Source organism: Tenrec ecaudatus, chromosome 10 (assembly GCF_050624435.1).
Source record: "Tenrec ecaudatus isolate mTenEca1 chromosome 10, mTenEca1.hap1, whole genome shotgun sequence".
NCBI lineage: Eukaryota > Metazoa > Chordata > Mammalia > Afrosoricida > Tenrecidae > Tenrec > Tenrec ecaudatus.
Window position 1 is genome coordinate 112,663,389 of NC_134539.1, and position 27,894 is coordinate 112,691,282.

The window sequence follows — 27,894 nt, forward strand, 5'->3', positions numbered from 1 at the left end:
CAAAAACTTCAGTGTAAATTTTCATTGCTCCCGCTCTTCTTTGCCTTCGACTACAAAGAAACAATGATTTAAACGCTTTGTGCCCTTTTAGAAAATTACACAGATAGCCCATTGTGGAACCCTATAATCCCTCCGTGGAAAGGAAGAGATTAGCATATGAATACAAAGCAAAATGAATCCAGAATACAAAATGATCTGCTAGATTGTGAAGCGCTTGCATTCTTAAAATTTTATTTATTTCCTCTTTTTGTCTTGCCCCTCTTAGTGGTCCCAGGGTTAAGGGAATTGAGCTTCCTCTCTGGTTACCCGGAAAAGGATTAAAACAAAACAAAACGAAACGAAACCCACACACACACACACAAAATCTGCCAACAGATTCTACGGGGTGCAAAACCAACAGATGGCTCGGAGCGCCGCTGGAATCTGCGCCCCTCGACACGAACTTACTCGCCGGCGAGGAGTGTGGAAAGTGCTGTTGGCAGACTGCGTGGTGAAGGAGAGAAAGCGGCAGAAGGGAGAGCCATAGTGCTGACGTTGAAGGCCCAGCCCTGTGAGGTTGCATAGGGTAAGTGGAGTTGGCCGGGAGGCTGTGGCGAAGGGGAAGGAAAGAGGGTTTGGGCTGGGGGCGGGGCTTGCGGCGCCGCGTGGGCTCTGATTGGTGGGACGTGGCTGCCCATCACGCAGAACCGCTCGGTTAACCAGTGCGCTGGCGCGACGCGCTCAGATATACTGAGCGAGCCCTGAGAAGCAGCCTCAGATCCTGACGGTGCAGCAGCCCGCAGCCTCAGCCCGGGAGTCCCAGCCGCTTTCAATGGAGGAGAAGCCCGGCCAGCCACAGCCTCAGCACCATCACAGCCACCACCATCCGCACCATCACCCCCAGCAGCCGCAGCAGCAGCAGCCGCCCCACCACCACCACCATTACTATTTCTACAACCATAGCCACAACCACCACCACCATCACCAGCAGCCTCACCAGTACCTGCAGCATGGAGCCGAGGGCAGTCCCAAGGCCCAGCCAAAGCCGCTGAAACATGAGCAGAAACACGCCCTCCAGCAGCACCAGGAAACGCCGAAGAAGAAAACAGGTCTGGGAGGGCGGGCGGGTGGGGGAAGGGGCCCGGGGCTGGGGGCCGGAGGGATGGGGGTGGGGCTGGGTCCGAAAAGCGTGGACGCGGGGCCGGGTGTGTCCGCGGGGCCGGCCGTGTCCGCGGGCCCGGCCACGGCCCCTTGCCTCCAGCAGCCGCGGGCTGGGCGGTGGGGCTGGAGCGCCCTCTCCTTCCTCTCCGCGAGAGGCCCGAGCGGGCCACCGTGACCTTCCCGGCCCCCGCCCCGGCGGGAGGGTCGGCGGGGGGAGTCCAGCCGCACTGTCCGGCCGCGTCCCTCCCTGCTGCCCGGGGGGGGGCTCGCGCCGGAGTGAATGCGCGCCCCCCAGATCCCGCGGGGTGTGACTCAAGGAGGCCTAGCGAATCCCTCCTCGGGTGGGTGCCGCGAGTCCCCGGGCGAGGGGAGGTGGGCCGAGTTGGGGAAGTGGCCGCCCTCACCCCCGCCACCCCGAGCCCACCTGTGGCCTTGGGGTTCCCCGTCCGGGGGGGCGCGGGTGGGACCCCTCGTCTCTCGGCCCCGAAACACCCCCTTGGGGGCCCCGGAGGCCGCAGCCTCTCCCTGGGCCTTCTCTGGAGGCCGACGTCCCGGGCCTGCTCCCCCCCAGAGCCGGCGCGGCTGGAATGTTCTCTCCTCCTCGCGGGGCCGCTTCCTGTCCGCCATGTTGGAAGCCGATTCCTGTCACCGACTCCGGCCCACCGAGCAGCGGAGGGGGAAGGGTGTCCGGGGCGGGCGGGCGGCCTGGGCACGGCGGCGCCCGGCGGCCGGGGCTCCCCCACCGGCCGGCGCTTCCCCCCCTGGGCGGCGGGGGGGGGGGTCTGCCGGCCCGGGCCGCCCCTCCCCCCGCCGCCGGCCGGGGTTGTGTAACCCGGTGGCGGCCGCGCGGCCCCGGGCGGGTCCCTGGGGTGAGGGGCGGGGGCGGTTGGGGTGGGGGAGGGCCGCGGCCACGAGGGGAGCGGCCTGCGCCGGGCCCCGCGCTCGTTTCCCGCTCCCGGAGGCGGGCAGACGGGCCGAAGGAGGCCGCGGGCGGCGGCCGGGCCGCAGGGCTGGGGGTGCATTTGGGGTAAAGGCGGCGCCCGGAGGCCGGGTGGGGTCCCCAGCGGGAACCCAGCTCCCCGGTCACGAGTTTCTCTGCCACCGGAACCTCGCCTTGTGCCAGGTTCGCTCACGACGCCGCCGCTCCGGCGTTCACGTGGGCCCTTCGCTCATCCTTTTCTACCCGAAAGCTCCCCCCCCCCGCACCCCCCCCCCCGGCACTTGCCTTGTGGCGGGGCCGCGGCTCGGAACGAGCGGGGGGGCGCGCTTGAGGAGCCCCCGGGATGGAGGGAGAGGAGGGCGAGTGTGGACCCCTTGTTCTTGCCCTGGAGGATGAGCCGGCTGGTTCCTCACGAGGTGGCCTGCCTACCATTTTGCCCAGGTTTCAAGGAAAGGTGGTTTTTTTTGTTTGTTTCGTTTTCGCCTCACATTTTGAAAGGAAAGTTATGCCAGAACTTCTTTTTAGAACAAATGTTCCATTGTGAAGGTGAAACGCGTTTCAAAGAGATTGGAGGAGAAAGTGTAAAAGTTAATAGGCACGCAGATTTTTTTTGAGAAATGGAAGGGGGGACAAACTTCATTGAACCCAGCATGTCAAATTTGACACACAAGCAATGGCTGAAAACTTGAAAAAAGCGTTCTGTTGCAGACTTCCTGTAACTTTTGAGATTGAAATTGGAGCCCCAAATTTCCCTGGGTGGGTGTGGGGAGACACATGAAAGTGTTAAATATTCAACCCTACGGATTTGTATAAAGATTTTAGCTTTTTTTTTTTTTTTTTAACTTTACCGATGAGAGAAAGCCTTACCTTATTAGGGAATAGTACTTTGAAAATTGAAAAGTTGTAGTTTATGGATCAGGTTCATATGTTTGTGACAACTGTTTCTACATGTCGAAGTGGGCCTTAAGCCAGACAAATTGCTATCTCTCACAATAGTCTGTTGCACTCTGGAAGGAATAAAATGGGAAACTGGGAACAATTTTTAGAGAAAATAAACAATGTGCTATAAAAGCAGGTTTTCTGGTGGGACATGATTATGGTGTGCTTGTTCTGACACCCGTAATGCTTTATTTTATGAAGAAAGCTTTTGAAATGTTATCTAAAGTGTTGCGGTGGCTTTACATGACCCATTGTACTCAAACCTATAAAGAGGAACCGTTTATCCAGAAGAGGGAGCAAGAGAGGACCAAATGTGTTGAGTAATTTCAATTTCCAATCCAATACTAGATTTATCAGGACACAATTTTTGCTGAATCCGTTTGAAGTTGGGTCAGATACTTTTTACTATGGCAGCTGAAAATAAAAACACTAGGAGCCCTTTAAATTTTAAATAACTTTTTACAGTGTTTATATTGCCCTAAAATACTAAGCTTGTCATTTTTAGTTAAACAAAACGAAAACTTCTCTAGAAGATTTTATGCACGGAGAAGGCTGCATGGAAAGTTGTTTTAACAGTTTTATTGGTATATAATGCACATAATACAATTTGGTAGGTCAATCACATCAAGAGCATAATGACAATCAATTTTAGAACATTTTCTTTATGTTTTTCTCTCCTTGTACTCATTATCAGCTCTTCATTTCCCCACAACCTCCCCTGCCATATCCAAGAAACTAGTAATCCAGTAAAGGTGTAAATATAGTGATTTAGGAGCTGCTTCTCTTGTGAGCCCTGAAATCTGAGTCACTAAACATTAGCAGCCTTAGAAGGAACTATTCCAGTTTACTTAAAAGTCTCAACTTTGGTCCATTTGTTTGGATATAGTGTTATAAAAACAAGCAAGCACTTATTTTGGGGATCTGAAAAGTTAATACAAACATCCAAAGGACACAGACCTTCGCTTAACCTGCTAGCTCATGTGTTAAACAGAATGTGTAGTTCTTTAGTCAAAGTTGTATGAAGGCGAAGTTATATTTAAAAAATGTTGAGCTGGTAATTAGGAAAACATCCCAACGTGTAATCTCTGTATCATACAGAGTTTTTCCACCAGAAAATTACTTGATTGACTATCAGAACTTTTAGCAGCCCATCTTTACCAGCTGTTACCCCACAGAAGTTAAAAGAAAACTTAAAAATCTATTTCCCCATGGTAAATATTTACCACTGTCTTGGGAGTGAAGCGATTTTGAATATTTTGCTCATTTATTTCCACCTTGAGTTACGTAAGGTTAAATTAACCATTGTGATTTGTAAAATGTGAGATTCAATACATAAAAATAAGCTTTTTAGCTTCCCTAAGCCTGAGGAAAAGTGATGAAAACAAGTGATTTTCAGTATGTGTTCCAGCTGGTTTCTCCCACTCTCCAAGAAAAGCTCACTTGAATGTCTGTATTGCATATCTATTTCTAATGACCTCAAATGCTTTCATGACAATTTTCTAGAAAGTTAACTAGTCATTATTGTCCTGGTAAGCAAATGAGGAAAAAATGGGAGTTGTCTTCATTTGAGCTGGAGTCATTGCTCTCTGAGAGCTGATTTTTTTTTTAATGGTTATTGAAGGTCTTTACACCTGAATATCAGCACTTTAAATTTAGGTATCTTTCATTTTGTTAGTAAATGTTTTCTTACTGCTTCATTTAGGTATGCAGTGTTAGGCGTTATCTTTAGTTTTAAAAGTTAAATTGTAAGTAGGATGACAGAAACAGAAGCTTTACGATGCCATCAGCTATTTATAATATCCTAGGAGTGATACCTGAAATTTCACATGGTTTTTCACTTGGTTTAACTTGGTTTTTGCCAAAACGATAACTCTTTCCATTGCAAAGGAAATTTTACAATGGCCTTATGAGAATGAAGATTGATGGGAAGTTAAACAACTTACGCTTATAAGATCATGTTTTCCCTAACCTTAGATTTTGGTTTCAATCTGCTCAGTTCTAGCTCTTGCTTAGCAGTAAAGATTGGGGCAAGTTAGTGTCAGGGTATACTCCCATTTCATAATCTATAAAATGGAGCTGACCAAGTATCTTCTCTTAGAATTGAGAAATAACATTTAGAGCCAAAAGCTTGTTTGCATTGTGTCTTACACACAGTAAATAGCAAAAAGTGTTAGGTACTACTGTAAGTTACATGTCATTAATAAATACCTTTTTATTTTCTTAGGCTATGGTGAACTAAATGGTAATGCTGGAGAAAGAGAAATATCTTCAAAGAACCTGGGTTCTGATGAAGCTGTCAGCCCCTTTTCCAGGGTCCTCAATGGCAACCAGCAAGTTATAGACACTAATGTGAAGCAGACTGTGAAGGCCAGCACCTTTGGGAGAGCAGGAATTAAAACCAAGAATTTCATTCAGAAAAACAGTATGGACAAAAAGAATGGAAAGTCTTATGAAAATAAATCTGGAGAGAATCAATCTGTAGACAAGACGGACACTGTAGCAATCCCAAATGGTGTTGTAACAAATAATTCTGGCTATATTACTAATGGTTATATTGGCAAAGGGGCAGATAATGATGGTAGTGGATCTGAGAGTGGATATACCACTCCTAAGAAAAGGAAAGCTAGGCGCAACAGTGCCAAGGGTTGTGAAAACCTTAATTTAGTGCAGGACAAAATAATGCAACAAGAGATCAGTGTCCCAACATTAAAACAGGGACTTGAAACTTTCAAGCCTGACTATAATGAACAAAAGGGAAATCGAGTAGATGGTTCTAAGCCCATTTGGAAGTATGAAAGCGGGCCTGGAGGAACAAGTCGCGGAAAACCAGTGGGTGACATGCTGCGGAGAAGCTCTGATATTAAACCTGGTGTGAGCACCAAAAAGTTTGATGATCGACCAAAAGGAAAGCATGCTTCAGCTGTTGCCTCCAAAGAGGACTCGTGGACTCTATTTAAACCGCCCCCGGTTTTTCCAGTGGACAATAGCAGCGCTAAAATAGTCCCTAAAATAAGTTATGCAAGCAAAGTTAAGGAAAACCTCAACAAAACTGTACAGAATTCTTCATCGTCTTCATCTTCTTCTTCATCTACTGGGGAAACTCAGACCCAGTCTTCAAGTCGGTTATCCCAGGTCCCTATGTCTGCGCTGAAATCTGTTACTTCTGCCAACTTTTCTAATGGGCCTGTTTTAGCAGGAACTGATGCTAGTGTGTATTCTCCAGGGGGTCAGCCACTGCTAACGACTACTGCTACTACACCCATCTCTTCTGGAACCGAGTCAGTTCTCCAGGACATGGGCTTAACTTCAGCAGCTGTTGAACAAATTAAGTCGAGCCTTTTTATCTACCCTTCAAATATGCAAACTGTGCTGTTGAGCACAGCACCGGTGGATCTGCCCTCACAAACAGATCAGCAAAACCTGGGGGATATCTTCCAGAATCAGTGGGGTTTGTCATTTATAAATGAGCCCAGTGCTGGCCCGGAGACTGTTATTGGGAAGTCATCAGATCATAAAGTAATGGAAGTGACATTTCAAGGGGAATATCCTGCTACTTTGGTTTCACAGGGTGCTGAAATAATCCCCTCAGGAACTGAACATCCTGTGTTTCCCAAGGCTTATGACTTGGAAAAACGGACTAGTCCTCAAGTTCTGGGTAACATTATAAAATCCGGGACTGCCAGTGAGAGTGGAGCCTTATCCTTGGAACCCAGTCATATAGGTGACCTGCAAAAAGCAGACGCCAGTTGTCAAGGTGCTTTAGTGTTTCTCTCAAAGGACTACGAGATAGAAAATCAAAATCCTTTGGCCTCTCCCACGAACACCTTGTTAGGCTCTGCCAAAGAACAGAAATACCAGAGAGGCCTAGAAAGGAACGATAGCTGGGGTTCTTTTGACCTGAGGGCTGCTATTGTATATCACACTAAAGGTAACTTGTTTTCTATGCACAAATTCTTATTGGCCAATTTTACTTGTTTGTATTTGAGGTGAACTGAAGACATTACTGTCTTTATTAATAATTTGAGAGCTGAAGTGAAATTACTGTTAATTTTAAAGTTTCTTCTAGTAAGTTTTCCCTTTTTTGCTTTTACTATATTCTTAGAATCATTAATGTCTAATTTGCTTAAAGTGAGTAGGAGCTATGCTTGTGAGGGGTCCAAAATGAGTATTAAAATATGTTTCTCTAAGCAGAAGGAATAATGAGTGCTGAATGTTAACTCGGAAGTAGCTAGACTACCATAGTGGCGCAGTTAGCATCTTAGAGACCAAAACATACTGTTGGGTTGAATCTGACTAGAGTGAAGTATACAGGATTTCTGAGGCTGTGAATCTTTAAGGGAGCAAGTAGCCTGTTTCTTCTACTGGTGGTTTTGAACTTGCCAATCTTCTGATTAGCAGCCCAATGCTTAACCAACAGTGCTACCAGGATTCTCCTAAGATACTAGGTTTGTGAAAATATATTTTACAGCACCAAAGCCTGTGTTAATCATTTTTTTGGGAGACTCACAAATGTCACAACAATCCATCATCCAACAGTATTAAGCATACTTGTACATGTGTTGCCATCAACATTTCCAAAAATTTCTTTCTACTTATTTTTCTTTAAAAGGATAGAAGTAGTGGTGGTAGAATTATCTTCTGGGAGTTCAAGTGTAGAATACTGGCAAATAAAACTTGTGGTCTTGGTTTGCTTTGCTTCTAGGAAGAAAGGATGAGTTAGCTAGGAACAGCATGCTTTCAGTGCCATGAAATTGATTCTGACTCAACAGCCCTGTTGGGCAGGGTGAAAGGAGCCCTGTGGGCTAACTCTGGGAGAAGAAACCCTTTTCTTTCTGCTGAGCTGCTGTGGATGTGGAACGGTTGGCCTGTGGTTAGCAGCCCAACTTGAACCCGCTACACAACCAAGAGGCCTGTTTTCAGGACAGGGCAAAAAGAGAAATGCTTAGTTTCTTGTAGTATGTAATTATATCTGAGGCAGATTCTGCCAGAGACATGGGATGATTTTGGTACCATTTTCCTTGCAGAGAAACCATTACCAGCAAAATCTGTTCCCAAAGTGTTTTGGTGCTCATCATGTGAACCTGAGGTTATCTAGGTGTGCTCTGTTCTTACTCTGAGTAAAATAGGATAGGTAATTGTGCAGAATTTATCAGACCTTTTAAAATGTGGACATGTTCCTTCCTGCTTTATTTCTTGATTATGCATTTTCCCAATAATTGGGTTATGAAATAGTAGTGGTGTTTAGATAAACTCAATGCAGTTCTGCTTACTTTTGTTGCAGGAAAGATTTTTTTTTTTAGTTTATTGTACATTAGTTTGGGTTTTATGGTTGTACATTATTGAGATTGAGTTAGTATTGAATACCTTCTCTCCCCTCCCCAGAACAATAAGGACTTTTCCATTCAATTACAATTAGATTCCTAAGTGACAACCCATTTGAATTTTAGTCAAATGTAGATTGGTCCATTAGGGCACTCAGTTTTTTCCCTTGGATTTATTTTGAATCACAACTTTTGGAAGATTTTATTTCATATGAAGGCTTTTATTTATTTATATATGCTTTCTTAGATCGTAAAAGGTAAAATCATTTTGGTTTATTGAGATTAACAATTTTATTCTCTTAAGTTTTTTTGATGTCTTTGTTTCAGTGAAAATTTGTATAGCGCATTAGTTTTACACTTAGCAATTTCTATATAATTTGTTCAGTGACATTGGTTGGCTGGTTTTTTCATATTGTGTCAACATTCTCATTTCTGTTCTGGTCATTCCAGTAACCTAGTTTTTCTGCCCCTTTTCATCTTTGCTGTAGGGTAATAAAGTGTTGACTGGTCTCATAGGTGATTTTTCAGAGAAACAGTACTCAGGTATTTTATTCTGTGACTCACCCTGTTTAGCTAAAAGGTGACCCATAGGGGAATAATTTTGATTCAAGGTTTAAAGCGGGGATGGGGCACCTTTTTCTGTTAAGGGCCAGTTGGATAATTTAAAAACATTTTTTTTTCAGTTGGATAATATAACATTTACCATACAAAATTCTCAACATAAAAATTAGCGTGCTGTATGTGGTCATACATTTCATCACTCACCCCTAATGTGATGTCTGGAACTGCAATGGTTTGGTGTGGCGAGTCATGCTAGCTGATGCTCGTGATTTCTCCATATGCTGGACATTCCCCACCCCTGTTTTAAGGAATATCATAAGGGTAGTAGTCTTAGGGGAGTTCTCTGGTCTCCGTGAGTTTTATGTCTGTACTTGTTAAGAATTTGCATTCTCTTCCTCATTTTTCTCTCATTCTATCAATGTCCACCTATTGTGGCGCTGACCAGAATGGGAGGGAGGGAGTGGCAGCTAGGCCCCATCTGGTTCTTTTGATCTTAGGGTAGTTATAAGCCATTTTGTGTAGACTACCTTCTTCTGAGTCCTGCCTGGATTAATTGAATCTTAGATGGCTATGAGCTTTTAAGGCCCTTGTCAATACTCACAACTCAAGGATGTGGAACATAAACTCTGAACTATCCTTTGCCTACTGACCAAATTGTACTATGTCCTTCCTACTCAGAAAACCAAACCCATGAAGTGTTTGGTTATGTCTTAAGTATCTGTTGATTTATACTGTGTACTTTACATACATGAACGTATTTGTGATTATGAATATTCACATGTACATATTGTTGGAAACTATCAGGTTGATTTCCATGCTTGGTGACACATGTAGCAGTGTAGGGTGACCCCCTAGGATTTTCTTGACTAATTGGATTGCCAAATCCCATGGAGCCAATTAGAAAACTTAATTGTTTTGATATATAATCAAATTGTCAACCTTTCAATGGCCAGTGCTTTTAACCTTTGGTGCCACCAGTACATCTACATAAACATGAGTGTACATATAACCACATAATTTTTGTAGTCTTTAAAGTTTCAGTTGCAATTTTTAATGGATTTCAATTAGGTTTAGAATTGGAAGTTATGTATACCTCTTACTTTGTAAATACTGAAGGACTTCCAAAAAGTTCACTGAAAAATGGTTATTCCATTGAAGCCCGCTCTGTCTAGTTGATGCTTGTTATTTGTGGTAGTTACTGTTTTATAAAGTCATAGTGAACATTGAATTAGCAAATTCACCTACTTGTCACTTACCAACTATCTCAATCTGCCATTTCACATTTACAACAAAAAATGATTTGTGTAATGACAATGTACATCTGTTAGTAATAAGTGCCAAGGTACCAAGGCAAGAGGAATCCTGGCTGTTAGGGTTATGTGTCCAGTTGGCTGGGCCATGACTGTCAGTGATGTAGCCCTTATAGAATGGCCTGACAGTCTCCCCGGAGGGCAGGTCTGTGGTCTGTAGGGTTGCTGTGAGTGCTCAACGGCAGCTAGTTGCAGCTAATGTGAGGAGCCCGGCGGCCTGGTGCTTATGCCTTGGACTGCTTTGCTGGAGGAGGAGGCAGCTTTCAACCCCTGTATGGAGCTACGGCCTTTGAAACCGAAAGGGACTGTTAACACTACCCTGGTCTATAGGGTCACTGTGAGTTGGAATAGACTTACTGGCCGTGAGTTTTATTACTTTTTTTTTAATGTGTGATCTGACCATCCATTTTTGTATTGCAGGTTTTTAGATAACTTGATCTTATGAACCTAACCATGTAAATAAGTGAAGTAGGTGCTAAATCATTCTTCCTATGAGGAAGTACAGGGTTAGGATCATTAAGTGATTAATAATGCTTCTTAAAAATGTTTTTTCTAAAAAAAAAAATGTTTTTTCTGTTAAAAGTGCTATATTTAATACATATTGCTGGTTTGTTGGCATCAGATTAGCAACACTAAAACTCATGTCATAGCCTTTGTACACTCAAACACACCATATTGCACTTTAGCATTGTGCTTGGTCTAGTTAAAACTGCAAAGTCAACAACAAAATGGGGAAATGTATCAATGTGCACATCACGAAAAGGACATTTGTTTATAATTGTGAAGCTAAAGCCAGGCAGTCACCTCAGCTTGTAACATGCATGACAAGTGACTCCCATTTTTTAACACTGCAAATGAATGTGAAACTAATGCCAGCATTAATTTTGGGGGTTACAAATTTTGATAATAGATCCCCAAAGGATTTTAAATACATTTGGATATAATTAGAAGGGTGTATATTGTGCTGTTTTAATAGGGCTGTTGCAATTTTAGATTAAGTAGTAATTGCTTTAGATGTACTACATATATTTAAAATCTGCATGATTCTAGCTGCCTAGTAAAATTGAGGATGTGAAAAGATGTAGTAGGATATTAATGGGATTGGGAATTATAGTTTCTGGGTTTTAAGTTTGATACACACTAGGCTACTGTGTTAGGAGTTAGACCCTAGAGATGCATTGACACAGTGGCTGCAACAGTGGGCTCCGACATAAGAACAGTTGTGAAGATGGCACAGAACTGGGCAGTGTTTCGTTCTGTTACACATAGGTTCTCTTTAAATTGGAACCAATTCTACATCAGTGTTATCTAGAGGAATATTATATAACGCACTAGTATTGCGATGAGAGGCAAGTCCCTTTCCATTTACCTGAATTCTATTATTGACTCCACAATTTTATTGGGGCTCATACAACTCATCACAGTCCATACATGCATCAATTGTGTAAAGCACCTTTGTATATTCGTTTACCCTCATCATTCTCAAGACATTTGCTGAACATAAGCTTTTGATTCTTTGGTTTGTTGGGCGTTTTTATGTTTTAGTACTTTATTTTGTTGAAAAATACACAATGAAACGCACCTATTCAGTAATTTCAACATGTCGAGTTCAGTGACATTGCTTAGGTTCTTCACATCCCACCCACTTCCGTACTGGTCCTCCCTGTTAATAAATGTATTGCCCGTTAGCTTCCTGTCATTGCTTTTGGAGTTGCTGTGAATCCCAAAGGTCAACAGTTTGAAACCATCAACCCCTCCTCTGGAGACTCAGAAACTCACTGAGGTAGTTCTACCTGGATCTACCTATGGTCACTGTACGTTGGCATCAACTCAATGGCAATGAATTGGGTTTGGTTGTAAACTTGATTCCCTATAGGAAGTTCTTTAAAAGAACTCAGTTCTCAAACTATCTTTACTACTAAAGCTAAACCTTTGTTTGGTTTAAAGAAAACATTAGGGGATGTTCTTGGTTAAAAATTTTAAGATTATGTCAGGTGAGAGTTTTTGGAGAGTTCATATTACCACAATGGCTCCAGAAAGTGTGGTTTCCCATATATACCCTACATTTGGTCAGGAAATTGTAGAATTGAGTCAGTTTAGGCAGGAGGTTTATAAAAAGCCAAGTTCCAGATAGAGTAGTGTGTTTTAGTGATGGCTTATAGGTACATGCCTGAGACAGAACTATTGTCTCTAAAGTAGATGCTCGGAATGCTTACTGGAATTCTTTGTCTTCAAAAACTTTATTTGTAGTAGGCCCTAATTTTCTGAGATGGGCTTTTTCTGAAATGTTTGTCTTTGGTGCTATGGTGGCGCAGTGGTTAAAACTTTACTCAGATCAGTTTAAACCCACCAGCTGCTGCACTGGAAGATTTTGCAGTCTGCTTCCTAAAGATTTTCAGCCTGAGGAAAACCCAGTGGGGCCTATTTGCTCCATAGGGTTACTGTGAATTAGAGTAGTTTCAATGACAAGTGACTCTGAATTTTTTTAAATTAATACTATATTAAAGGACAGCAATGTAGTATTAGACAAATTGCTAGTAGTATTGGGAGAAGCCTTAAAATGATGTGATGTAATAAATACGACTTTGCATATAGAGAAGCAGGGGAGGTGAATTAACAACTAACAATGACTTAGTACTTAATAGGGTAAACTCTCATGAAAACAGTCCTTGGATGAATAAAATGTTAAGGATCTACTATATCAGAAGTTTTAGTGTTAAGTATAGTAGATACATAGATACCTAAAGTATAAAATACCATGAATTACTTTGCTAATTTCTGGCAACGCAGAATACTTGACAATTTGTCCTTTGCCTTCAAGGAGTTTATGGATTAGAGGAGAAAACAATATATAGTATAAAGCAAGGTTCAAATATAGGTTACAAATAATTAGATTTCAGTGGAGGGAGGAGAGATTTTCAAAAGGGGTATGAATGCAGGTAGAGTACCTGTACCTATGCGTTTTCATTGACTTGAATTTCAGAACTAGGCCTTTATTATTACTGCTTTTTTCTGAAAGTTCCCCTGAAACCTGTTCAGCATCTGGGTAGCAGTGTAGACCTGCACTGATGGGATGAGAGTGGTGATTATGCAGAAGGATCACTGGCTAGGAATCAAACCCATCTTCTACATATCTATGGTAGTTGTTATCAACTGAAATCTTGCTTGATCTTATGCCATCCTTGGAATAATTGGTCTCCTCAAGTTCATTGTTGGAGCCACTGTGTATTTTGAATGCTTTCTGACCTAAGGGCTCATCTTTCAGCACTATACCATACAATATATTCTTTTGTGATTCATAGGGGTTTTAGTTGCTAATTTTTGGTCTGAACGTTATGCTGAAACCTGTTCACCATGTGTTGTCACGGTGGTAAATGAATGACAGGTGGCTTGGTTTTCAGCATCATAGAAATCACACTTGTGTCGTGAATGGCGCAGCATTGAAAACTTGATAGGGATGATTGGTTTACATATATAAACAAAATTAGAGGTTTTTAATTTGTTCCCAACTACTATGAACTTAAGGAGCTGGGAGCCCTGCTGGTGGCATAGTGGTTATACATACATTGAACTGCTAGCCACAAGGTCATCAGTTTGAAACTACCAGTGGCTGTACAGGAGAAATATGCAGTGTGCTACTTGCATAAAGAGTTAACACTCATAAATCCAGTGGTAGTAACTAACCTGTCCTAAAAAGAGTTGCTGTTTGAGTCGACATTGACTCTATGGCAGTTAGGTACTATGTACTTGGACAAATCATTTGTCATTTTTAACCTTGGATTTTCTAATTATAAAATGAAGTATAACCTTTGTTTTGTCCTGTAAGGTGGTGCTCAAATGCTGTAAAAACTATCAGTTGATTTGTTGAACTGTATTGCAAAGAGATTAATTTGGCAGCAACTTGTAGGTTGATTTGGAAGCCCATTTTTCTGTGGAAGATGAGGTAGAGGACACTTGGTCTTCTAAAAAGAGAGCTAGCAGGGTTTTCTCTGTAATTGCAACTATGTAAATGTGTTACCTGTAAGAAAAATACACGTTAAGAAACTATTTTAAGATTGAGAAAAGGCATGAAGGAACTGATATAAAATGTCTAGTACACCTTAAGCTATGATTAATTCATGAAATGATGGAAGTAGGTATACAATTTGCATATTAGTTACAGAAAGATCTAAACATTGAAATTTCTCTTTCAACTACAGAACTTAAGTAATTTTATATTTGCTGCATTTTATTACTGTTGTTTCATGATTGCCTGTGATGGAATCGCAACAACTATCTAACACAACTATTTGTGTGTGCTTGTAAATGCAACAGTTAGGATAAACATTTTTGTTTTCGTCCTGGTTGAATTTTGTAGATTTGGAAAGCCATTTGCCGTCCCATCCACCAGTAATATAGGGCATACAGAAACAGATGTAATTTTTATTCTGGCATAATGATTTATAATCTGGTACAAGGACTGTTTTCTCCAAAGATAGGCCAATTTAGCATCCTTACTGACTGCTAGACGCTCATTAAGTTTGCTTTATGACTTGAGTAATACTGACTTGGCAGTGGTATAAGTCTGAAAAGGAACCTGGAGTGAATTTACAGAAGCTAACATTTAACCCTCAAGTTTAACCTAGTTAGTTCACATTCTTGTAGTGAAACACATACCATATAAACTCAAGTATAAGCCGACCTGAATATCAGCCAAGGAACCTAATTTTACCACAAAAACTGCATTAAAATGCTGGAAAACTTGGCTCATGCATAAGTATACAATGGTAATACTTGCTATAAAAGCAGAAACTCTTCTATTGCACGAGCCTTCGTGGCATAGTGGTTGTCCATTAGGCTGTGATACCTAAGGTCCACAGTTCAAAACCACCAGCAGCTCCGTGAGAGAAAGATGGGGCTTTTTACTCCTGTATAATCTCAAACTCACAGGGGCAGTTCTCCCCCGTTTTATAAGATTGCTGTGAGTTAGCATTGACTTCATAGCAATGAGGTGAAAAGTCTTCTATTGTGTAGCAGCTTCATTCTTTTTAGCTTTTTAAATTGAACTTGATAAAATAAATAAGGTAAAAAAGAAAATTTTTGCGTTTCTATTTTGGAAACCACTGTATATAGTTAGAGGTTGCCCAGACAATTCATTTTGATTTAGCATTGCTCCAAATTGGGTCATACAGAATTTAAATGAATGCATTTGGCAATTTGTTCAGCATCTACCAAAAACCTGGTGGCTTCTAACTACCATAGTCAGATTTAATTGAAATGCGCTCTGTTTCTCTTGGAGTATAATCAAACTCAAGAGCCTTACGGTGACACAGTGGTTAAGGGAGTCATCTGCTCCTGTCAAGACTTGTGCCTGGGAAACACGATGAGGCCGTTTTGCTCCCTCCTGTTGAGTCCATTGAGAACTGTTTGGGGTAAACTCAGCAGCTGTGGCGGCACGAAGGATTAGACTGCTCCTGTACAGATTTGGGAAACCCTCTGTGGGGTCACACTGAGCTGTTACTGATTCAGTGGCACAGGACAACAGTGGTGGCACTGAACAAGTTAAATGTGGGGGGAAATGGCTGTAAGATCTCTTTGCAAAATGTAGGTAGGAAAGGTTCTGATTACCGTGGAAATCAGAATATGTTGGGATAGCTAGTAATCATCGAAATCGGCTAGAAAAAAGCAAAATTTTAATTTTAGATATTATGGCACCACTATCATGCACATTAGACTCGCTGAATTCTATAGAATTTGATTTTAAACGGCTTAATTTTTTAATTGAACTACACTGTAAAGCAGTGATGGGCAAATAAATGAGAATGTTTATTAAGAAGGAAAAGTCTGATAAGAAAATATACATGTAAAGATTTGCAGGGAATTCTTTAAAGTGTAATTGGAACCTGGAAGGCAGCCAGCCCCTAAGGCCTGTACGGGGTAGTCAGTATTTCAGTAAGTGAAAATCGATTGTATTTTAAGAGCTAATTATCTTAATGCCTTCGGTGGGGAAAATGATGTAGAATTTGAGGAAGGTGAGTGGTACAACTTAAAAGATCTTCACATTAATTTTATTGATAAAACTGAGATTCCATGAGTTTTATCTAAGTAATGACAGCTTTGAATAAGTAACCTATTGATCCAAACATTGAATTCTTAGTAGTTTTCAAACATCTTTGTAGTAATTTCTTAGAAGGATCTTTGATTTGGGAGATGAGGGGGGAATTGTGGGAATGATTCTGCTACTGCTTTGTCCTCCTTAATTCCCCTTCCCCCTCTACACAAAGTCATGATGGTCTTTTTTGTCCTTTCTGAATTCTGTGTTTATTATACAGTTCAAAAACATGTTCTTATAGTAGAATAGTATTTCCTTTCCAGGTCTAGTTTTGGCATGTGGTAGTAGTCATTTTTTACTTACTCATCAAGGTTTCATATATGTCCTGTGTAACTCGTACACACTTGCAAGTAGATAGTTCTTATTACCCTGTGTATTGCTCCTAACAGTTTGGTTATATGCATATTTCTCAAGAAGAGTAAGTGAATGCAAAGACTGTTGACATTCAAGTCTCTTAAGTGAAATGGGAGCAAATGAGGGTTATGTATGACTAATAAATGAGTACAAACTGACATTTTGACCTATACTGGTTAAAATACAAAGAGGCATCGTTTGTTTGACAACAATCATTTGCCAGCAGTCAAGTAAAAATGTAAAGAGTCATTCTAAGCAAAGTTTAAGCAAATGAGTGCTTCATTCAATTGAACAATTGGAGAGGTCTTCTGTTGCTCCCAAATACTTAATGTTCTAAAATAATGGTGAACTGTTGTAAGAGATAACTGTTTTTTATCTATGGTTTACTTCTGTATATCTTTGCTATTTGCAAAGAAGTTATTCTGGCTGTTAATTTTAAGAATTACAGAGTTAGACAACTCTATAACTGCCACCAGCCCAGCACCAAGCAGTTTAGACTTTAACTAGGTCTAAAGTGAAGAGCATGACTTCAAATTTGACTCCAAAACTTATGTAAAAATTACCTTTTTGTTTTTTCCTTTTGCAGAAATGGAATCTATTTGGAATTTGCAGAAGCAAGGTAAGAATGGTTATGTTAACTGGAATGTAAGAATACCAATCAGTAACAACAGACTGTCTTATTTTCAACTACAGTCAAGAAGTACTAGTTACCTTAAGAGAGTTAGAAATAAAAAACAAGGTAGCTTCCCTTCCCTTTTGGGAAACTAGCAGACAGATCAACATTTTGAGTTTTTGCAAGGTTTTAAAAATTATCGTGTTATCCTTGTTAAATATACCCCTTTCTAAGTATATTGTAATTGTGGAATGCCTGGAATAAAGTGGTAGGTCTATTTTGGAGATCTTGACTAATATGACGATTAACCCCTAGACTGAGTAGCTATCTTCATGACAAGCTGCCTGTTGATGGCCCTTAAGGTCCCCGAAATGTCATCCATTTCCTAGACTAAGTTAGATTGATTCTTAGTATGAGGTAAACTTTGAGAGTTCTTCATTCTTATTTTTAGGCCTTTACAATTTTCAATGGTCAAAAACTTGCAACCATTAAGTTGTTGCTGATTCGTAGCAATCCTTAGAGAACGGGATGGAACTTGTTCTTTTGAATGTCCAAGAGTATAAATCTTTATGGGAGTTAGAAAGCTTCATCTTTTTCCTGAGATTGTTCCTAATTAGGTAATCTTTTATTAAAGCAAGCAGAGCTGTGATAGTCTTCATGATAGAAACTGTATGAAAACCATTGCCTTTTCAGAAGAGAAAGGAATAAGTCCGATAAATAGAAAACTTGGTGTTTATAAAGACATTTGGGAAAAAGTTCATTTCTATTCTTGGATGAAAACAGAAGTACCTTTCCACTTTGATTAAATAATGATGTACTTGGTATTACAGATTTAAAAAATTAAATACACCGAACATTTAGATGGGGGTGGCATTTAGGGCAAGCTGTTGGGAATTTATAAGTTACTTAGATTATATGATACAAATTTGGATGGGCTGAAATGGAAACCCCTACCTAATTCGCAATAAATGTTTTAAAGAGGGAATAGTATCAGGGATCTTTGCTGAGACAGGTGACATTTTCACGTTCATAACCTAAAGCATCCATAGACTCTTGCTGTTGCTAAGAATCAAGAATTAGGAAGAATTAAGTTTTGAAAGCACTGAAATTCGAGTCTGCCGAAACAACTTGGCTATAAAGTTTTTGCTGCTAGGCTTTACCTGTACAGTTCTTTGCTGTAAATAATTGCTAATTGAAAGAAAATGTTGGCTTCATTTTGCTGAGAACAAAAGACAAGTATGTTCAAGTGTGTTTGTATTAAATTATTATTTTTCTTAGTTCAAAGAAATTAGAATCAACCATATTGGAAGCCCTAGTAACTCAGCCATCTTTAGGTGATGTAGCCTTTATTGGCTAGAGGACCCTGCTTCTGGGGGTCCATTGGAACGCCTACCTACTTATGAGTTGAAAATGGATCTCAACGAAAGGGGAAAAAAAGAATGAATCTAATTAATGCTAAAAACATAAGGCTTTTAATATGGACCAATTTAAATACTTAATGGTTATTTGATATGGGGTGGCAGGTAGAAGGAGACAAGGCATTTTGAGAGCCAGGTCTTACTATGTTTATTATTTTTTTAACCTTTCCAGATCCCAAAAGGATAATCACTTACAATGAAGCCATGGATAGTCCAGATCAATGAAGGTAGCAGGACCAGACTGCCAATTCGTAACCTTTCTGCAGCATAAGAGCCACCGTTCGTGGGGGACGCAAGGCTTTTGTGCTCCTAGATCTTCAACGCAGCAGAGGAACCATAAGTAGAATCACAGGATAATATATACAAATATATATATATATAAATATATATAGTTATTTAAAAAAAGGCAACTGAAAGTAATTAGACTTCTTAAGGAATCAAAAATTATTTCAAGAGACTACATATGGTTATTTAATCTCCGGTACAGAATAGTTTTTTCCCCTCCCCCCTTTTTTTGTTAGATTTTGTTTTAAGAGTGAATGCAAGTGATTAATGAATACAGACTTAACAAGTGTGGTTCTAAAGTTCCTGCTGTCATCACCTTGGGCAACAGATGACCCACTGGAAAGGCAAATCATCCACTTAAAAGATCTCTGTATCTTGTTCTGTGACTAAAGTGATACACTAATCATGGGGAACCCAGAATGATTCAACATTTCCCCCACCTCCTCCCTTGATCTTTCCATTTCACTTGGATGATCCCTGCAAGAATGCTGGATAGATAAAATGCCTTGAAGTTCGCAGGGGTATATTTTTTTAAGTGAATATGATTTGCATGTCTTGCCAGGAGTTAAGCTCCTCCTCTGGAGTGTTGGGGAGATGATTTTCCTTTTTACTTTATTGTTTGTAGGGTGGGTGTAGGGGTGGGCATTAAAGTTCTACAATTCTGGAGTCGTTGGTGGTCCACAGTCACTCGGCTTTAGTTTCACATTGGATTTTTACAATTGAGGAATCCACGAGTGGCCCCTGATGAAAAAATTGCAGAACAGACAATTGGCTTGATTATTTAATAGGGAAAAAAGATACCCCTGTTCCCGTATTTTAATGTAACTATAACTGGGAGCAAAAGACATACTCTGCTTTTCAATTGTAGGTGCTCCAGACTTGCTCTCTGTAACACTAAATGTGCAGTTGTTTTTTTTTTTCTGATCAAACATCTGAAGAGAAACTTGTCTTTCTGTAAATCTCTCCCTTTTAATTTCTCAGAAAAATCTAAAAGAGGAAGGGAAAAAACCTGTGAAAATGGAAACTTTTTCATGTTTTAAGCCAGTGAGGAGGTAACAAACCCTGCCTAGCAAGGTGTTTCATGCAAACTATATACTTCTGAGCTTTTTAGCTTCTAATTATATCTTAATAAACATATTTTATTACTAGAGCAAGATCGGGGTTTTTTTTGTTTTGGTTTGGTTTTTTTAAGAAAAATAATGTGAAATTTGGAAATTTTTCTGTGGGCAGTGAAGAGCAAAGCCGTCTTACCACATTGCCATCCTGTTGCACTGCAGTTTGTGGATAGCATTGCTAGCATACATTTTGGTGTGTGTGCCGAAACTTAAGGGTCCAATTTAAGACTGGGTATTTTTAGTAGCATAAAAACAAGTTCTCTGGCCTGACAGCATCACATTTCTCTCTCACACACACACACACACACTAGCATATCCATGTATGTCAAGTACAGATTAAGATAGCAGGGCATTTTTTATGAGGACATAATCTATAAAAGACTGGATTCCCTGGGGCATTTGGGTGAGAAAGTGACTGCTTTTGCTCTGTGAGTCTGTTGGAGAATGTTGTGTTGTGAGACTGGTGTGGGCGGGTTTTCTTGTTGTGTTGGTTATTTTCAGGCATGGCGCGCTTTAGGAAAGCTCCACATAGGACAGAGAAAATACCTTTTGAGTCTGGATTCAGCCCTGCTTGGATTTTTAAAGTATAAGCATGGATTGCCAATTCCACTTGATGTAAACAAAACTTTTTATACATGATATATATAACTTATTGTATCGGTCCAGGTTCAGAAGCTTGTGGTAGGCCAGTTCCAGATAGTTTCATTTCACCTGTAAACTGTATCACTTTTACTGATAATGTAATTGCTTAACTGTATCATATGTTTACAGATGTGCCCTACATTTTAGTCTGACTTGTTCCTATTTGAGTTTTGTTAAGTCCTCCGACCTGCTTGTCCAAAGCTAGGATGCTTTAGGCCCATATACAACTGAATGCAAAGGCATCCTTGAGCTTTAAAGCATTGGCAAACTGGAAAATGAAACATACATGCTGAAGTGAAAGAACTCTCTTGGGGGGTGGGTTGTTTTTGTTTTTAGTTAAGTAAAAGGGGATAAAAACTCCAGTTTGTTTTACAGGTTTTAAAGTTCTTCTGTGTGTTCAATTGCCTTGTGTAAACCACTTGTCGCCTTAGGGCCAGATTTTGGTTTTTTGTTTTGTTTTGTTTTTTAACAACATTTGCTTGCCTGGTATTTAAAGCTCATCTGGCTCACAACTCACAGGAAAAGGCAGCTTTGTGGGTTTGTGACATACAGAGGTTAAAAATATGCCTGTTTAAAAGAAAGGGGAAAGGAAAAAAGCTCCCATCTGAATTGGACTTTTTAGAGGCAACACTTAAACAAAACTTCAGTAGGCAGCCATGGCTTTCCTACTGCTTTTCATATCCTGCAGACCTCCATAGTCAGAGAAGTTGAATTGACTTTTCTTTTTTTTTTTGGTCCAAAGCTTTTGGGGAGTCTGCTTCTAAATGAAACAATGCAAGATGTCACATAATTTTTCCAATGACATTTCCTGAATTATATGGTTAGAGGTATATATTTAGAATTATCTCTTAGTCTTCTGGGAACCCTTGTGCCCAGTCATTAATTGTCAGTATTTTGGGGGCATTGGGTTAATGGACTTAATTGCCTAGGTCTATGCAGGACTTTGGGACAAATCTCCTCTGTGCTGTTTTGTAACACTTAACTCCCTATTTGTCAAAATCTTTCTCCTTAGGTCCTCACACAATTCCTTACAGAGCACTTATTAAAAAAAAGAGAGAGAAAATCTTAAGAATTGATCTGTTTCCTGATTATTTTTGTGTAAGCTTCTAAACAAACTTCAGCTGTGATTAATTTAGCACATTTAAATAACAATGTGTTATTGTTGGGTATAAAGAATTTTCCTTCAACTCAGAGTATTAGTACTGTAGCATAAACCAAATACAGTCTAGAGGGGATTTTTAACATCCCTCCATTATAAGGACTGAAAAGGGGTGTTTGTGTGTGTGTGTGTGTGTGTGTGTGTGTGTGTGTGTGTGTATGTGAGTGAGAGAGAGAACGAGAGAGGAGGTAGAATTTAGGAAGTAAATGAATGTGTGTAAGACATTAGTATTCAGAGAATGGATTTGTATTTATTTTGTGCCATTTGTTTTCATTACACAGAATAAAGTCAGGTGGTTTTAATCCTTAAAAGGGTAGTATTTGAAAAATGGCACTAAGAATGAAATCATGACCTATTTTTTTAATAGCTATGAAGATACTAATTATGGGTGAAATTTTCTTTTAAAGATCTATCTTGATTGTAGGCTTTTGTGTCACAGACCACTCTCCTTGTAGGTGTCTTGTTTAATTTCCTCTCCCCACAAAGACAGGGTGTATTTATCTTTCTCTATTCACGCCCACTTATTTGAATTGAAATTACTTGCATAGCCTTTCCTTTAACCTCCTTAGTAAGAAACCTTTGTATTATTGTATTTATAACATCTGTAGTAAGCCTTTCCTCTGCCTCTGTTCTGGAAGGGGTTAGCCAATAACTAAAAATTTGTTTTAAAAAAATTGTTTTTCTTGAAATGTTGAGAGATGTTCTCTCTGTTTTAGAATTTTGCTGTCCTTAAAATCTGCTTATCACTCAGAATCTATAAAAAAAACTTTATAAAGGAGAAAAAAGTGCTGCATTTTTCTTTCAAGTAACAGTTTTTTGGGGAAAAATGTCAAACAGCTGTGGGAGTTGTCCACAATACAAAATGTGTTTCTTCACAGATATTGCACAGCAGCAGTAGTTTCAGACTTGATTTTTAGGCTTGTTGCTAACCCACATCAGAGGTGTCTGATGTTTTGCTTTTTGTTGTAACCATGCTGTAAACTTTTTTAAACATTAAAAAAAAAAGCCATTTAGTGTGAAATTGTATGTCATGTACCAAATGGCCACAGGCAAGGAAATTTGAAAAGACTTGACTTGATTAAATCAGCTGAGTGGGAAAGTCATTCTTGCAAACTTTTCACATTCATGGAAAATTCCGTTTCCAAGGATTATTGGGTATTGTTAAGACCATTGGGTCGTGTCCTATACACATGGTGTCTCGTATTTAACGCTAATTTTATAACACAGACAAGCTGTTTGGAGAAACTATTATGGACAACAGTTTGTATTATCAGGTCTGTTGATGCTGCACCAGTTGGATAGAGTCTGATAGGGTCCTAGTCTTAATCTGTAACTAGGATAGGCTATAGGAATTGCTCATCTCCTCCACTGCCCCTCCCTTCCCCAAGTGTTGAGACTTGTTTAGAGGTGAGGGACAGCTGACAAGACTAGAATCAAATAGCTGCTATGAGTTTGCACAGACACGCAGGTTAACATTAGGTATCAATAGGAATGCTGTTTTCATTAATGTAGCTAATTGACAGCACCCAGATTCTTTTAGGGTATAAAAGATGGGTTTCTGCTTTGTATCTTGAATGTGTCCATTTAAGTGTAGGTGGGAGGTAAGATGTACCAGAAGCAAGACCACCTTGGTTTGATTTAAAAAAATAATCATTGGCTTCACTTAAAAAAGCACTGCTTTACTGTGTTTTAAAATTAAATTTCACACTTCTACTCAAGAAAAGTCTTAAGATAAGCAAGTGGGTGCCAGAAATAGGAATAGAGCTTTTGGTCATCTGTGAGATGAACTCTCAGTGAAATGCAGTGGTTTACGCTCTGCCTGCCTGGGAGTGTCTAGCGCAGTTGTAGGCTGGAAACTTAATTCATGTGACGTCCTGTTCATAAACCTTTGTCATTTTATACTACAGTGTCCTTTCTCTACAGCCTTATTAAAAATTGCAGTTCAGCTTCACCTTACTGTATATCAGTTACACCCTGCAGTCCAAGAAACCAACTTGAGGTAAATTAGCTTTCCATGTACCCTTTTTTCCTCAGGTGCTAAACAAAAGCTCCAAAAATGGATACTGCTTTAGGAACGTCTGCTTTAGTAGAACACATATTTCTCTTGCTTGATGTAAAAATTGGTGTTAACAAAAGTTGTTTTAATATGTAAATAAGAATGAATGCCTTTAGTTTGCCCTGTGTTTGTCTATTAGTCTGTTTCATTTTTCTCCTCTAGAAGAGGATCCTTTCATGATCTTGAATACATTTCATTAAGTATTGTTGCATTTTTAGAATGAAATACAACTTCTCTGTCTTGGATTAATCCTGCTGCTGCTATGAATAACTGAAAATCAAGAATGTGATGCACTTTTTACATTATTACTATATATACACCATATCTTTATAGATTACTTTGTTACCTTTCTTGTAGCACAGCCACTAACAAATGAATGAATTTGAAATTTATTTCAGAAGGGAATCAACAAAACAAACTGCCCTATAGTTAATTGGCTTATCAAGGACAATAGTCTAGGAAATTGAAATTCTGTTGTTATACTTTTTGGCCTTAAAGATGTCTTCTGCTGAAAATCTTTCAAATCTTAGCTTTGTTCCTATTACTCCCTCTCTGCCTCCTAAAGAGGAATTAGAATGACATAAAGGAAATAGGATATTTGGTTTATTGCTGATGTCTCAAAAAAAATCATCTACTGTGTAAGCTGGGTCTTATTTTTGTGTTTGTGTACAGAAGAGATAAAATACTGGCACGAGCCTATAAGAGATAGTTCAATTAAGTCAATCAAAGCCCTCACTATTCTCGTATATTTTTTAATGAACAAAGGTAAGCCTGATACAGTAGAATTGCTACTTGACAAATGAAAACGTCTTTTTCTCAAGCACATACCCAAACTTGGAGGAGATTGAGCCCAGAATAACCAGGGTGGGGAGGGAGGACACCGGATGGGGTAAAGGAATAAAAGAAAGCTTGTGGTCCAAAGCTATCTGGTTTTGATGTTGCCAATATTACAAAGCCAAATTTTTAATTTGCTTATTTAATGTATCTTGGCCAGAGATCTATTTTTCTATCAATGTGCCTTGCATGTATATTAAAAAAAATTTTTTTTTGCTAGACCATGTAGTAAAAAGTCTGAGATAGTTGACAGTTCATACCATCTCACTAGTGTTCTTGCTGTGTGAAATGCTTATTCTATTGCCCAATTGGTGCTCTCTGTTTAAAGTTAAGATCTCGTTACAAACTGGAACTATTTCATAAACTGGGGAAGTGATTGACTTTTTGGTTTTGATATTTTTGGTTCTTAGTGTGTTCATGGCTGTTGTGTAGTGGGATATAGGAAAAAGATTTATTCCCTTTTCCTCCCTCCTCTCCACCTTCAAGTAATATGATACCATTTCTTGTGTGCTTTTAAAAATAATTTCAGCTTGCTATCTCCTTTAGTGTTATTTTCTAAAGTGTTATAAAATCATTGTTTGCAACAGCTAGGGAGATAAAATGTAGTTAAGTTTAATTTGGAATTCTGAGTTAAAGCCCAAGTTATCGGCTACTCCCAACTTAAGAGTTTTTTTTTGTTGTTGTTAAAGCACCTTGCTTAGAAATTTTAAAATATCTATGTCTGCAACAATTGTCTAAAATTAATGAACTGTGCAATTCTTGTCATTAAAAAAATAGTAACTCTCCCTGATGTGACTTGTTAGTTTATCTGTGTTTCCTGCCAGTGTAAGTGTGGAAAGCTTTGCTTGCATTACCTTTTAGAAATGCATTTTGCACACTCAAGTTTTGCTAAAGGTCCATGGAAAGGTTAGTTCTAAGATGAATAAAGCTATGCACATGTTTTGAAATTTTTCAATTTGTGTGTCATTACCAAAAGTGACCTATCTTGATATATTACTTTGCTGTTCTTAGCTTTACCATCTGTGGGAAACATAGTTGTGGGGCTCATCAGTAGAAATAAAGAAAAGCTGGGACCTATTGTAGTAAATGCTTCAAATGCAAGCTGGAGTTGTATATATTAAAGGGCTTTTCTAGAAACGGCAGTTGCACCAACTTTACAAACAATTGGATGCTGTTTATTAGTAAAGTTCTTTTTTATGTGGTCAAGTAAAAATAGGAAGTAATTCATGGTTGGAATGAAGGGAAAGTGCTTGCCACCTGGATGTCTCTGACCATTATGTGTCTAAAAGCTGGTTTAAACAGAGTACCCATTTTACCTTTATTGCTATTTATTATGTGGTTTTACTGAATGATTGTTTTGATTAGAATCATTCCATTATTTTAAGATCAAAGCACAGGTTATTTTAAAGATAATGTGTATCTTTAAAATTGCCCACGCTGATTAGAATACCCTTAGAAATTGAGTGCATTTGGTTAAATTGCTGCAATCTGCATGTACTGTATAGCTTTACTTCACATGTATGTGTACTTAAAAGGTTATGTAGATATACTGGCCAGCTTTTGTCAAGTCATCTTTTAAAACATTATTTTATAACCTCCTCTTTACCTTTGTAGGAGAGGCTAGTAAATTTTAAGTAGACACTATCACGTCCAAGTATTTTCCCCATGCTCCTGGTAGTAGAAGTATTTCCATTGGGAGCTTTTTTTATGTCTAGAAGATTACTTCTTTGTCATCAAGTATGCTTGTGATGTATGTTGTTGACTTTGACTTTGCAAAGAGTAAAACCCCTCCTGTGTCTTCACCAGTAGTCGCAGTTAACCTTGATGTCGTTTAATGTCCAGACTCAAAGTTGACTCAGAATGCATGGCCTTACAAGGCAGGAGTGCAGGAATGTAGCACGCACGTTGTCTGCGATGGCTGTGGCTACGCTTCAGCATCTGTCACTAGTTCACGTATGTTCAGTCTTAGAGCGTACGCGAGGAGCACAGTAATTTGTTTTTCTGCATAGGCAATTAGGGGCTGAGTTACCTCTTAATCTGGGGGAAAGGATAACTAATGGACTACAATGTTAGAAGATGTTTTTCCTTCCCTCTCCCAAGTTAAAAAAAGGAAAGCAAGTTTGTTTTGCTCAGTCAAGAGATAAACCTTTTCTAGATAAGTGACCAGAAATTGACCCTTTTGCTAAATGCTTAGGTATTTGCCCTAGCTGTATCTGATGTCATGGGTTCTGAGGAAGTGTCATTTATGTGGTGATCTTCCTTTCTTGATGTCTTACTTCATGTTCAGTGTTTTAAAAATGCAAATTGCAAACACTCTACAACCATACCCAGATTTACTTATTTTATCAGAAAAAAAATCTTGAGAAATTTGTAGATCAAATAAGAGAATACGTGTACATTGTTGAATAAAAATTTTAAAATTTCTGAGTGCTTGTGTTATTCTTTATATGCTTTAATTATAAAAATTGGTTGAAAATTATATTGTGGCATTGATAAGCTTTTCAAAGTAACAAATATACACCCTCCCATAAAGTCTTAAGTGTGTTCTAGTGATGTGTTGGGTTTGTTTTGGTTTAGTGTGCTCTAAGGTGTTTAGAATATTGTGATTAAAAAGATGTGAGTTTTATAAATTCTATTTTGGGCATAGTATTGAGCTTTATTGCTCTTCAGCTAAAATTGAGCAATTCAATTAAGTTTCTAGAATGTTGCGTGGCCAAAATCCTGGACTTATTCCTAGTGTTATGAAAAAATATATATAGCAGAATATATATCCTAGGCACTTCTTACAGTTTACTTAGATTTTACAAGAGAAAAAAAAAACAATGCTGACATCAACAGAACCAGCAATTCCACATCTTTTAAACACAAGTAATTGGTCCTTGACTATTAGCTTACTTTGTTTGTTGAATATTTTGTCCAGAATGAGTACTTGTATGTAATGCCACTTGAAGAGAGGGTGTGGAGAGGAAAGACGAGTCTAATGTGTGTCTGAGGTAATATTTGGATTGTATGCCTCAAGATCAAGAGGATACGTTGGCTTGATAACTGCACGAGTAATTGTATAATCATCCTTGATCTAATCGGATTATGGGTTGTTATAAGACCTGTAAATGCTC

At 39.5% G+C, this 27,894-nt stretch overlaps 1 protein-coding gene across 1 annotated transcript; it reads left to right on the forward strand.

The window, feature by feature from the left end:
- The first annotated feature begins 727 nt into the window (after positions 1-727).
- On the forward strand, positions 728-27,202 carry NUFIP2 (nuclear FMR1 interacting protein 2). The gene is made up of 4 exons (XM_075561280.1): positions 728-1,088; positions 5,244-6,947; positions 17,243-17,275; positions 18,860-27,202. Exons 1-4 carry the CDS (start codon positions 812-814, stop codon positions 18,910-18,912), a joined length of 2,067 nt encoding a protein of 688 aa, XP_075417395.1. The 5' UTR covers positions 728-811; the 3' UTR covers positions 18,913-27,202.
- The last annotated feature ends 692 nt before the right edge of the window (positions 27,203-27,894 follow it).

Bases quoted from the DNA above. Each gene is read 5' to 3' on its own strand.
- NUFIP2 (XM_075561280.1), top strand. From the start codon at position 812: ATGGAGGAGAAGCCCGGCCAGCCACAGCCTCAGCACCATCACAGCCAC. The intron at 6,948-17,242 runs GTAACTTGTTTT...TTCCTTTTGCAG, and splicing joins TATTGTATATCACACTAAAG to AAATGGAATCTATTTGGAAT. The intron at 17,276-18,859 runs GTAAGAATGGTT...TAACCTTTCCAG, and splicing joins TTGGAATTTGCAGAAGCAAG to ATCCCAAAAGGATAATCACT.